Raw genomic sequence first — 14113 nt, 5'->3', positions numbered from 1 at the left:
TTTCCTGTCATATTTTTAATACATTTTTTTTCCAGTCATTTATCAGGCTCCCTCTAATCACAACGGATTTTAAGCATCTTTTAGTTCTTGCTTTTAGCAACGGTAGCTTAATTTGAAAACAAAGTAATTTTCCCATTACAAACCAAAATACAAAAGAACCCTGAGATATCGCTAAGGTTCTTGTAAATTATTCGCTCCAGTGACGGAGCACCCACAACTGCTCTCATAAAGAGGAGAACATGGGCTCCATCTTTCAAAAGGAGGAGAAAACCATGATCGCTCTCTTCTGCACCAAAGAGCATCTTCTCAGGGAGGAGGGGACAGAGCTTCTAGGGGCTTCTCAGCCTGAGGGGGGCCAAATCCACAAACACTGCCTCCCAGGAGAGGGCTCGAACCACAGTGCTCCAGCCAGCCCCGAGGGAGGGAGGGTGTGCTCCCCCTCTCACGCTGAAGCCCAGCTAAAAGTAAGTTCCTTGGGAACCCAATTTACCTGCTTAGCAGTTCAGCTCTTCACTTAGGATAAGCAAACACTCAACCGTCTTTGCATAAAAAAAAAAAAAATTAAAAACAAATGAAAGAAGTTCACAAGATATTTTTTAAAACTGGCCCCCAAATCCTCACATGATCATTTAACAAATAATGGTTAAATTCTCCCTTGCTCTGCAGCAATTTGGTTACCTCTACTCTATATCAAGTCAGGTGCATTTAAAAGACAGCAGCTCCCTCCATTTTGGTCTTTATCAATTAGATCCCTGTTACTCATATACAGCTCATAACAAAAACCAAGCTCCCTCTAATGAATCCATGCAATGGAGATGCTTCACATCTCACCTTAATAATATCTTAGTCTCTTTTCTTGCCACTCGCCTCTATTTACATCATATTGTCCATCTTCGTCTCCATCCCTTTCAAATTATCTAACCGCTTTCTCTCCGATGTATAATCAGCCCGTTCACCATCTGATCTCTACTCCTTTGTAGACACACATGTAATTGCTTGCTTTGTTTCTTGACTGATGTATGTATCTTTTTTTCCTATTCAATCCTCGAAACGGCTGCCTCCCTCACTCACTGCGAGTCATCAAAGGAGCGAGAGGCAGCTAACTGTATGAAATCCCGATGAGAAGGAAAAACATCCCCAGCTCCTTATGTACTCCTGCAGTCTCATTAGGAGTTCCTGTGAAACAAATAACTATGTACAAAGAACTAGAGTATACTAATGCCTGAGAGGAAATTTTTTCATCATGAGAGAAATACAGTAATTAATGTTATTTGAAATAGAAGTTGACAATATAAACAGCCTAAAAATATTAGAATTTCTGTGCAGTGGCTAGAACATTTTATTCAACTCCTAAATGCAGATCTTTACAGCCTGTGATTGCTCTTGCTGTTCTCCCGATGCATTTGACTGAAGCAGCTCTCCGCAGGCCACCTTTATTCATGTACGAGTGCTGTAACTACAAGCTGCTTCTGTTCATCTGTGTGTTTCTGCACCAACTATAAGGCCTGGCAATTTCCTATTATACTGTCATTTCCTCACGTTTCTGTGTGCCTGTAAAGTGCACGTCTGTTGCTCTCTGACCGACTTCCACATATTAGCCATTAACTCCTTTGATATTTGACATAAAAAAATAATCCTGGCTATGTTCCGAACGTTTTCTGCTCACAGTATATGCATTAAGGAGGCAAGTTCCTTATCATGACCCAGGCTGGAGAGCTGGCTATTTTTATAAAGTTCTCTCCATTTCCTCTGAAAATTTGCATGCAGTACCTCACAGTGAGAATAAGATTTCTCTGTGAAATAAGGCAAAATTCACAAAAGAAGCCGTACAGGTTCTATGAATAAAACTTTCTGCTCCCCTCCTACAATTCCCCATTTCTAGAACTCTGCCAGGTGGACGCAGATCATCCTATGTGCAAAGAGGTGCCCCTGAGCGTTCTCGTGGAACTAGAGGGTGAAGAGTTAAAGTATGGAGCTCTTTAGATGTGTGTAAAATATTCATTAAATATAAACTAGCTTTACTGAGTACCAAATGACCTGCACTCCTGCCTCAAAGCTTTCCTGCAGCAGCTGTTGGCTTGAGCTGCAGAGAGAGACTGGAAGGTAGAAGAAAGAGGGAGGAAGAACAGTAAAAAAAGAGAAAAAAAATAAGGAACAAGATTTAGGAACAAATGGGGATGTCATTTGAAAGCACAAGGAGCTCTGACAGGGCAGAGCTTTCTGATCTCAACACAGGAATCTATGGTGGCAGGGTCTCTAAATAAAGCCATAAGATGGCAAAATAAAAGCCCCATTCCACAGAACATCTAAGCCTTCTTCCCAATTTACTTATTTTTCTTACCGCTTGCATTGCTTCATTTGCGAGAGCCTTGGCTTCCTTGGCAACTTTTTCAGCTTCATCGGTGTTATCTTTGATGTTAGTGTAAGCATTGAAAGCAAGCGTGGCATTGAAAGAGATGTTTTTGGCTTCAGCAAGGATTCTGTTGCGATGGAAGAAGCAAACACACCATTAAACTTGCTATCAGAGCTCATCAGAACACCATATCCTACTTTTTCAAACCCAACAGCCTATATTTCTAAGGCATTTCTTTAGAGAGCAATGCTACACTTGAGATTTCAGGAGTTCTGGCATCATGTTTTTAATGGAATTCACATTTTATCTGTGCAAAAAGACATAAAAACAATGTCCACTAAAAGAGGGGGTTCTTTGAGATAAAAGGGGATGGGACACTGAGAAAAGATAGTGTAGTGCTTAGCACTATAATCCAGATAACCTATAAACCCACATTATGAATATACGTTACGCGTTGAACCAGGAAACTCAATGAATTTTGTATTGTATGAACACGGGAGGGAGCATCACAGGCATGTTTTAAAGTAAAATCTATGAGCAACTAATTTCTCAGTCTGGCTGCCACACACACAAATGCCAGGTTTGGAGGAGATCTCACTGTCTAAACCAAATCCTAAATGTTAATTTTGCCGACCAAAATGAAAAACATAACCAACAATGCTTCATATTGAATGGGGTGTTCCATTTACAGGAAACACTCCGTTCTAATAACCATAATTAGATTAAAAAGGGAATTATAAACAAATAATATTTCCTGGTGTGGGGACCAGACCGGAGCTCAGCTAACCTCCTTTTAGGGAAGTTTCCAGCCAGCAGGTTGAAGAAATCACTTTCCTTGCACTCTCTCTGTGTGATATATTGAAATAATTTCTACAGAGAAGTACTGCACCTACAGCATTAACTTGAAGACATCTCTCTCAGAATACATTAAGCCTGATGTCTATGATCCTTTTCCTGAATAAACGGTAAATGGGCTAAAATCCCTGCTTGAACCGGACAAGAACGGATTTGAACTTGGATTTTTGCCTCTCTGGGAACTGTTCTACCCATCAAGGTACACGGCAGGGCAAGGGAGGCAGCGATTACTCCCGCTGGACCTGTTCCAGCTTGTATAAAGCACTTAGTCATTGAGACAGCGTTTGTGGAGCAAGGAGAAATTCATTCTCTAACCTAGTAATTAACCTATTCTCTGAGGACGGCTGGGCTCCAGTCCTCACTCCCATGATTATTTAATGATTTCTACAACACGCAACAGGGAAGACAAAGGGGATGGGAGGTTTGCTCCCCGGACTCTACATGTAGTTAATAGAGGGAGAGAGATTCCCTTCAGGCTGCTGCAGAAACAGCACGACTGAGCCGCCTCTGCATCACTCCTGGAAAGAGTAACTCCTTCCCCAGCTACAGACGGAGCTCACCAGGATATAGTAACTTCTTGTGATGCTCTGTTAGAGAAATGCGCAGCCCAGAACAGCTCTCTAGCTCAGAGCTCATGTACTGCTTGGAAATATAGTTCAATTCCCTTCTGGTTAGGAGGGAACTGAACTCAATTTGCCTAATACCAACGATATTTACTCATCAGCAGGCGACTACCCATAAGGGAGAAGCCTATACAGATACCTCCTTGGATACAGGAAAAATAACAATTTTTTTCTGGGTTGAATTAATGAACTGTTCCATGTTCTAGCTCTCAAGAGAACAACCTCACCATCAGTCAATACACTATTTGAAGCCTTAAGGGGTGACTGGAGAGAAACGGCTCTCCCTCAATTTCTTCTGTAAGACAAAATGGTACTTTTCAGCAAACTTAGTATTAACCAAAAGAAACCGAAGCGCCAGTTGTGAAGATAGATACATCTTTAAATTTCTAAAACAGATGGAGACTGCATACTCCTGTATGCAAAGATGCACCACAAAACTAACAGGTCCTAATCAGACAGGGCACATACCGTTTACAAAAGTCACATTTTTCTAGAAATAGTGCCCTTCAAATCTTTTTTTACTTAGAAAAGCACAGCTACCGTTATTTTATGTACTCTTCAAAGCATAAATTAGGCTGAATATTGAGTAATGTGACTACACTGTACATGAAGCCAGTAATTTTACAAGTATCAGACACTTTATCAGACATAATTCTGTGCCTTTTCCTCAAAATTACAGATGCTGGCAAGAAAAAAATGTGTTAAACATCTGCTCACAAGTCTTTGGGATATTAAAGTTTTCAGGTAGATCTAAAAGATGCAAGCAGCAAAAATGGAGCATATTGTTGCGTTAAAAAATAATATGTCTTTTTTATTCATGCAGTACTTTTGAGAAAATAAAACTCTGAAGCTATGCTGGGGACAAGCCCAAGAGGCAGAATACCCACGACCTATTTGTGAGCATTACTACTGCAAATTACACTTAGTATTTATGGCTTGCTTTCTTAAATGCCAAAAATACAATAAAACAAAAGACACCCCCCAAGACACCTAAACCAATCCAAACCAACACCCCCCCCTTACTTTCTATTCTTTCCAGGAACTATATACCTGATGAGTTATAATATTTCTGAATATTATATATATTGTGGTCATATAAATCAAGGCCACTGCAATTCTCACTTATATTTAGGAATGTGATAGGGGTAAAGAGAAACTGAAGTTTCTGTACTCAGGCTTGAGTATTTTGGCACAGGACACCTATTCATTTTGGGAGAGTGTTTTGGAACCAGTAAAGGGATTATTATCCCTCGTTATGAGGCTTTTTTGACAGTAAACAAATTAGGATCATGATAAGGGTCTCCTACCAAAATGGTCATATTCAAAATAAAAATACCTCTTGTTTTTAACAAATGTTTATGAAAACACATAGTGGGCTCTGTAAGACAAAGTTTGATTTTTTTAATTTTTTTTTTTTTTTGCAACATCCTAGCAGTAAGCATATGGTAAACTAAGCTGTGTTAAGAGCGCACCCACAGATTAACCAACTGGATAACTGTATACTCATACAGAACACCGGTTATTTGTATACTCCCGGTGAAGATGTTGATCTCTAAGGAGAACTCCCTTCCATTCTGTCAAGCAATTTTGCAAACCTGCTTCAGGATTTTATGGTTCCCGGCGCGGGGCTGCCTTACCCGTCCAGGATCGCAGACGACTCGTTCAGCTGGGCTGCATGGTCCTCAGCCTGCAGCACCTTTTCTGCAAGCATCCTGTCACGGATTTCTTTTGATAAATCGTCTATTTTATCCTTCAGCTGATCAGACATTGGCTGTATCTTATCTGCAACGCCTTCTACATACTGAAAATCAAAAAGAAAGGCCTTTAAGCAGCTGATAGCAAGCATGCCAGACCCCTTTATATATTTTTTCCTTGTGACATATTATCTCAGAACTTCCCCACACATTAAGACTGCAGGGAACTAATATGGAAAGGATAAAAGGAATGTCTGGACTGGAGAGCAGAGGGGAGACAAAACAATATTCCAAGAGTTCCTGGCCTCTCTTGAGTTTAGCAGAAGTTTCTATTCTACAATTAAGAAACTTCACAGTTTAAAAGCTTATAAACTCTAATTTGGATCTCCTTCCTAAATGTAGATGCACACACAGTTACACTAAATTGTTGTTGTGCTCCACAGGAATAACTAAACAATGACAGAAGTTTCCTATTTCAGGACCCTTTGAGTGACTTCAATGTATTTTTCCTTATTAAACTATCTTAGTAAGATCTATACTTACAGAAGACCTGCCTTTCCTGCTCCAATAAACCGTCTCAAAGTGTTTCCCATTTCTCTAAAAGGCATTTTTCCATTTGTTATCACAATTTTCGATGCAAGATGGAAATATTTCCAGAACCAATGATATTTCAAGATTTTATTTTTTGTTTTGTAGCTAAGGCACTGATCTCAAACTCTGTTGATAAAACTTTTAAGACAGAATTTTCAAAAACATTATGTCAAGTGAGAGTGCACTCCTCTCCTCTCCCTGATCTATCTAGACTTAAAATTGTTGCCACAGGCAACAAATTGTTTCTGGAGTTTCCTTCTGACATGCACACACATTTCTGTGCAGATAAATCTACATCTAGAGCAGAGAGTCGTGGTGAGATTGTGAATGGTTGCTGCACCTGCAATTCTGAAGATAAAGTCTGTCCCGCAATCACATCACCATATTTATAAAAAAATCACAGAATGATATGGGGTTGGCAGGGACCTCTGGAGATCATCCACTCCAACCCCCTGCCAGAGCAGGTCCACCCAGAGCAGGTCCCACAGGAACGTGTCCAGGTGGGTTTGGAATGTCTCCAGAGAAGGAGACTCCACCACCTCTTTGGGCAGCCTCTTCCAGGGCTCTGCCACCCTCACAGGAAGGAAGTTCCTCCTCATGTTTAGATGGAACTTCTTATGTTCAAGTTTGTGCCCGTTCCCTCTTGTCCTGTCCCTGGGCACCACCGAAAAAAGACTGGCCCCATCCTCCTGACACCCACCCTTTCAGTATTTATCAGTTGATCAGATTCCCCCTCAGCCTTCTCTTCTCCAGACTGAAAAGACCCAAGTCCCTCAGCCTCTCCTCGTAAGGGAGATGCTCCAGGCCCCTCATCATCTTTGTAGCCCTCTGCTGTACCCTCTCCAGCAGCTCCCTGTCCTTCTTGAACTGGAGAGCCCAGAACTGGACCCAGTGCTCCAGATGGGGCCTCCCCAGGGCAGAGCAGAGGGGCAGGACATCCCTCCCCCTGCTGGTCACACTCTTCCTGATACCCCCCAGGATGCCATTGGCCTTCTTGGCCACAAGGGCACATTGCTGGCTCATGGGCAACTTTTCCACCAGGACTCCTAGGTCCCTCTCTGCAGAGCTGCTCTCCAGCAGGTCACCCCCAACCTGTACTGGTGCAGGGGGTTATTCCTCCCCAGGGGCAGCACCCTACACTTGTCCCGTGAAGGCAGAGTCCATGAAAAATTATGAGCTAGCTCTTTGTGTTATCCAACGAGCCATTTAAATCTCAAAGTTAATCATTTTTATATACCAGATTAGCTTTTCTACATTGGAAAAATGATTTCTTCCCATTAAATATTCCAACATGGCATTGATAAAGAAAAAGAAAAATCACGTGTTACTTTAATTATCTATTTTGCTTCCATAATGATGCTTCATTGTACTAATTCTCAGATAAGGATATAAAACACTCACCTCTACAGCTAAGCTGATTTCATTTGCAAGTTTGTTGGCGTCATTAAGGATATCATTCCCTTCCTGCAGGCTCTTCTCAACATCCTGCCTGCCATCCTCTACAGCTTGCTTCTTTTTCTGTAGGATGGGTTCACACAGAGAAAAATATGAGTTGTTTGCTAGCAATGGGGATGCCAGTTCAGATACCAGCATCCCAAAACAAAACTGGATTTTGTCACCATGCCCCAATGCCACTGGAATTCTCTGAGCTTTCAGAGTAAAGTCAGTGACAATAATAAAGCACATAAAGTGTAAGATATCTTTTCCTTCACGTCCTGTCCCCAGCTTTGTAAAACCCCTCCTACATGGTGGGTTTTTTTCCTCTATAACAGAGGTAACTGACTGAAGTACTATTGCAAAAGGAATCAGAAAGAAGTTAGAAATCCTAATCTTTACCCAGAGGTACAAGTTCCTCATTTTGACAATTACCTTCTCTGAGTATGAAGGCAAGTTTTTTCAAAATATTCCTCTGCTTTCCCTATTGGCATCCCCTGGTGTTTCACTAACAACTGAATGTAAAATAAAAGATGATGGTTTGGAGCAACCTTAGGATTCCTGATTTTCCAACTAGTAAAAATACTGCATATTATGTCGTAAGGAATCGGCAGTCTCCTGTAAGATCCACCAAGATCCACTAAGTATCACAGATTGGTTTGACAGCACGCCATGGCATTCTGGTATTGAGGGCTGTGATGGCTTCTTGGTCAAAACAGGGTCAAAATAGAGCAAAAAAACCATCCTCAAAACAACCAGCTGGACAGGTGGAAAAGATGCCTTCAGGCACTCTGAGACTGTGATGTAGAGAATATTTTAAAATCTGAGATAGCAGGTAATTTCTCCAACCTTTATCCATCCATCTTTGGGAAGAAAACACACAGAACAGAGATCACCCAACTTCTTTACGGAGCTGTCTTTCCTTAATTCAATCAAGCTCACAAATCTCTGCTGAGAACTGAGGTCTCAGAACTCTAACCTCATCATTGCACATGAGGCGAAAGCTCAGCGAGATACAAACAGAGTTGAAACATTTATCTTCATTAAGTTGACTCTGCTCTTTATGTCATGGTTAAACGCTTGTTAATGTACAGTATAATATGCTCTTTACTTCTCTGCAATTTAAATTAAATCACAAGCAGACCCCTCTGCTACAAGGGAGGTCATTTATAACAGCTCCTAACTACAGAGGATAGAGTTTGATTTATTACCCCGTAATATCCACATACCCCCTTCAGTCTTCTTCCCAGGGGTTGGAGAGGGAGATGAAAGGGTAAGTTTTCTAGAAGCAAATGTATGACAGCCAAGATTTTAACTGAACTCCTATTTAAATCTTGAGCAGAGGATTTGAATTTTACATGACTATTTATGCTGGGATGAATTTAATCTCCCCCAGAATAATAAATCCAATGCACCCTCCACTCAATGTTTAAAAGCAGATATTATTCTGATAAAGCTGTGGAATTATTCTACATTTAAAAGCCAATGCATTTCCTCATTCTGAGGAACATATTTCCTTTTAATTACGTAAGATCTAGTTTTATTTTAATAATTTTTTTGTTTTGCTTTTATTTTTGTTTCAAGATTTAATCATGCAAAGTTTCAAACTTTGATCAGACTCCAAGTAATCAAGGACACAACTTGTGAGCACTCACCTCTACCACGGTCATATTTTTTTGGTTGACTGCAGATAAACGATCGGCCTCCCTGATTTTACTTGCAGCTCCTCGTAGCAGCTCTCGAGCATCATCAACTTTGCTGTGGTAGTTCGCCAGCTTGTCCCGGACTTCATTTTTGAGACCCTCATTTTTCTCACTGGGCTCACCAAATAATTTCTTCACCTTGTCCAAAAGATCTTCCGCATTCCTGCAAGACATCACCACCCATGAAGGCAATGAGTTCATATTCCAAATAATCTGAATATTCTTAATAACATGGAAATGCAATAGACTTCTAAATTAAATCTCAAAGTAACCTTCAAGAGAACATAAGCTTAATAAAGCAAAGTGACAGTTGTTCTTAAGCCCTTTCTTAAAGAAGTTTTTAAATGCCACTACGGTCCTATTTATCAGTAGAAAATATTGAAATATTCTCCACTGAAGATTGTTTTGCCTTTTTTTTTTTTTTTGGTAAGTTGCCATTCTTGAGCTCTGACCAGTAAAGTGAGGTTTTCTGAAACATTTCAACTTGTCAAAAAGATTTCCTTTCATTCACATTGATGTGACACATGACACAAAGTGGTTTCCTACCTTGAACTGAGAGGGAGATGTAGATATGCCTGACTTCAAGCTGTCCCGGAGCAGACAAACTGCTTTAGACAGTCAAAAAACATAACTACTTTCCTGTGAAATAAACAGCCCTCGGGATCCTTGGATTTATGACTTCCAGTAGCCAAAGAATTTTGCTTATCTCAAATAAATTCTGGGGTATTTTTAATGGACTTTGGCAACACAGAAATAGAAAGGTCCCAACTGCCTGCTTCTGGCAGGGGATATAATATCTCTTGGTCATCAGAGAGTTGCTGCATCCAGTTTTAAAGGGCTGGAGTCTTTATGCCCCGTTATTTCTCTGCCTCGTGACACCAGGCCATTGAACCAGCTTCATGTAATGCAACCCCTCTGCGTTAACACAATGATACCACAAGGACAGCAAAAAAAAAAAAGACAACGAAAAAGAGGCATTTCCAAAATGATGCTTTAGAGATAAAGACAATCCCAAGTAAACAGCAATCTGTAGGATAGATACAGAAGAAACCTATCACACTTCCTCCTAGAACAGATTAAGTTTTTCGTCCTGTCTCATCATGGCAATGGGTCTGAAGAAGCTGTGGGGAAAACAAGAACCATATTTCCTGAAAAACGCTGCAGTTTGGCCTGCCTATAGTCAGTTCCATTAGAAACCTTCTAAAAATAAACACATAAATAAATGTACACACAAAAAATATCTGAGAGGTGGAAAAGATATGCTGCCACTGGGCATAATTTAGATGAAAGATCTGAACTGGAGCCAAGGAAAGCCAAATCGTTACCTTAGCTCTGGCATTTTCTGAGATGGATTCCCCTCCCCCCCCATCTGCCCTATGTTTGGTTTTGATAGAGAAAGTTATTCACTATTGTAAATTAATTTGCAACTACTGAGGACAAAATATGTAATCAAAAATTAAATCCCTGTATTGACGTTCTGTCACAGAAGAAGTGTAGAACAGAATTAACATTTTTTCCCACTTGTCCTCCGTTGTTCTTTGTATATGCAGCGACTCTCCTACACTTCTGGCAAATTTTGACCCCCTTTATGACTCCCCAGCACTGGAGGACCAGTACAAGATGGATGGATTTCATTTTTCTGCCTTTGCCTCATAGCACAGTCCAAATTACCCATCTGTCCAGTGGTTTGCCTCAAATCTCCTTCCTAGTGCTCTAGCGATAACACTTCCATATCCACCTGTTCTGCATTTTTCCCTCTGCTCTTTCTAATGAAGTACAAGGCGATAAATCTGCTCCATATAATCCCTTGCTTTAGGCACCAGAGTTTGTGTGACTGGACTCCACCACACTTCTTGAAATACTGTCTTGCACTTTTAAGCTGTGCTACTTTCACTGGATGCCTTCCTAGAAAAAGAATAAAATTCTACAAAATGCTTGACGTGTTAGAAGAAACAGTCACAGGTGTGGCCTAACAGCTGGAATTCTCTATAGTCTGGATCCTCAAAATGAGTACAAGGGAACAAAAGAAAGATTAGAAATTGATGAAAAAAAAACATTAAAAAAAAATAAACTGTGTATATATATGAGGGTCTAAATATGTTAGAATTGTCCTATCTGGAGAAGAAATGAGGACAATAACATCATGACTAGCATGGATAAGGTGGATCAACTGTCAATGTCTCTCCAAATACAAAAGTGAAAATATCAGGAAGCAATGTCAAAACACAGGGGCGTCTCTTCAAACCCTGTGTGGATCATTTGTGCAATTCATTCTCACAGGGAACTAGGTGATCAAAGTTCACACTGGCTCAAAAGCCAGCAGAGAAATTTATGGAAGAAAAAGTTGTACAACAATAAAGCTATTCAGGATATTAAATAGAAAGATAGAATTCTGGCTCACAGCATCCCTTGATAGCAACTCAGTGGCATCCAAGAAAATGTGTATCAATGTTAAAAAATATTGAAAGATTTATTTCATAAGTATGAAAATCAGGGTGGGTTTTGACAGGAACTGGTGTATTTTTAACATGCTATTTTTAGAGATAAATTATTGACTAATGTGTCATTCCCGTACACTAAGGCAATCAGATTACAGACTTGATTTGAAAGTTTGAAGGAAAATAAATGAGGGAAAAAGCTGCAAATATAAGAGAAGTTTGCCACCCATGAAAGAAAGAAGACTTTACTTCATTTGTCTTCTTCATTTAACTTTTGAGAATTCAATGAAAACAAAGGAGATATAAGAAGAATCCACAGATTCTTGTCATTCTGTTCTTGGACAAAATCCTGAAAGCAGAATACAATCACTGCCAAAAGACCTCTCACCAAAGAGTAAACACGATTAAGTACTTCAAAGTAATCACGAGACTTGAAGAGCTATTCTGAAGTAACATTTTCTAAATGAGTCTGTAAGAATATTCATTCTGTATATATTCATTTTGTAATACATGTGACATATATACAGGACAAACTTTGAAGATAGATGATATTTTTATTAGACCAATTAGTTTTCCAGAAACTGCCCCCCAGCTTCTAGACAAGCTTTTTAGTGCAAAAGCCATTCATCAGGTCTGAAGCAGAAGCTAAAAACAAACTAAGAAAAATTGCTTAGAATTCGATTAGAAACGTTGCTGGTACCTGGGAAGCAGAGAAGTAATTTCCTAGGGATTGCTTTCCACATATCTAAGCATTTCCAAAAATGCAAACGCTACATTAACAGATAGGAAGTATTTGGCTTTGTCTTCTGTCACATTTCTGTAAGCCCCAGCTTGAAAACTTGATTCGGAAAGATGACAATCAGATTTGTTAGAGTCAGATGTTATCACTGGGAGGTTGAAGACTGAGGTCTCTCTACTCACTTTAACTCATCTTGAGCTATTCTCTCTTGCATATTCAGGTCTCTGTTTCTCAGCTCCGCAACCATTCTCTCAGCCTCACTCTGTAGTTCGGGAAGACTCTTCTCCCAGGTCTCGTCTTGGGTTCTGAGCGTCTCGTTCAGCTTTATGGCATCTTCCTTTGCAGCTGCAGGGGGGCAAAAAACATTTATGTAGGAAGTTAGTAAATAAAAACAACAGAGAGGCTTTAAGCATCCACCCATCAACCCTATCAGCAAGTGGAATGCAACTTATACTGGTTGTTCCTGTTGTGAAATATAAAGGATGGTTAATCCAATGATCAGTAACAAATGAGAACATGTTATACGTTTCCTCAAACCTCTTATTATAGCTCACTTCTAAGCACAATAATTAAAGTGAAGAAGTCTTAATATCCAGTATAAGAAATATATTGCTCCCCTCCTCCTCTTCCCGAAAGAAAGAATTTGTACTGAACCTTTGAAACAGCAGAAGATAATCTGGTACATTGCTCACAGAATTAAGCAGCAGGTAGTACAAGCAATGAAAATTAGATTTAAATTACTTTTGGAGAACTTCAAAATATGTAATTTTTAGTATTCAGACTTAATAGTGCGAAGAAGAATAAAGAATTGGGAGATTTCGGAAAAGAAGGAGAGAGAAGATGAATGAAAGACACCCACGGATTTCTAAGCCTGCTCATGTGGTTTAGAAGCAGAAATGCAAGAGAAGAGTACGAAGGTTGGAATATACGAGGGTACACTGTAAATGTATGATGTGTTTGGAACAGCTGAATTATTCCTAACTGACAAAGCCGTACACATGGTATCACATAATTTATTAGAATATACATTTTCAGAAGCAACTAGATCATTTGCAACAGTCAGTTCCATCTTCAGTTTTTAAAAGGACCGCTGCCTTTCCACAGGCACAGGGTTCCCAAGTCACTGATTCCTCCAAAATAGCACAGTGCCTGGTCGCAGGCTACTTCTGAATATTTTAAAGTAAATCTTTAATTGAAGAAACTAAAATCTGTCTTCCAAAATTCAAATAAATGACTATTTTGTCTACACATTGTGTTGGTTTAGAGCAAATTATGAAGAAAATTCTAATCCAATGATGTCTTTGATTTGCTGGTGAGAACTGAGATATGGATCTTTAATCAAGAGTGGTTATATGTGGGGTAGTGAGGACTGGAAAAAGACTACATTTCACTTCAATAGATCATGGATCGCTTATGCTGGCTATCATTACTAAGTGACCTTGGGTGAGGAATAGGCGTATATTAATTTTTTTTTTTAAGTCTGGAATAAATAAATAGTGATTTCACCTCCCTGAATATTTAACTTAAAACAGAAAAATGGATATGTTATCTCAGCTTTTACTAGGTTCAGAAAAATTTATACCTAGCTTTATCTTTCTCCTCCATCCTCCTCATACTAATCTTTATTTTCTAGTCTTAATATACTGCAAACAACCAGAGTTCAGTGGCGGTAAAAGATTTGGA

At 39.7% G+C, this 14113-nt stretch overlaps 1 protein-coding gene across 1 annotated transcript in view; it reads right to left on the bottom strand.

Annotated features, from left to right (window-relative positions):
• Positions 1 to 14113, bottom strand: part of LAMA2 (laminin subunit alpha 2) — a 304356-nt gene that overhangs the window by 66314 nt on the left and 223929 nt on the right. The window contains exons 37-41 of the mRNA XM_074144590.1: positions 12613 to 12775; positions 9206 to 9416; positions 7518 to 7634; positions 5469 to 5632; positions 2342 to 2480 (exon numbers count right to left, since the gene is read on the bottom strand). Of these exons, the coding sequence (XP_074000691.1) occupies positions 2342 to 2480; positions 5469 to 5632; positions 7518 to 7634; positions 9206 to 9416; positions 12613 to 12775 (794 nt within the window). The remainder of the gene's footprint in view (positions 1 to 2341; positions 2481 to 5468; positions 5633 to 7517; positions 7635 to 9205; positions 9417 to 12612; positions 12776 to 14113) is intronic.

This window comes from Numenius arquata, chromosome 2 (assembly GCF_964106895.1).
Source record: "Numenius arquata chromosome 2, bNumArq3.hap1.1, whole genome shotgun sequence".
Lineage (NCBI taxonomy): Eukaryota > Metazoa > Chordata > Aves > Charadriiformes > Scolopacidae > Numenius > Numenius arquata.
This window is presented reverse-complemented; position numbering and strand designations above follow the sequence as displayed.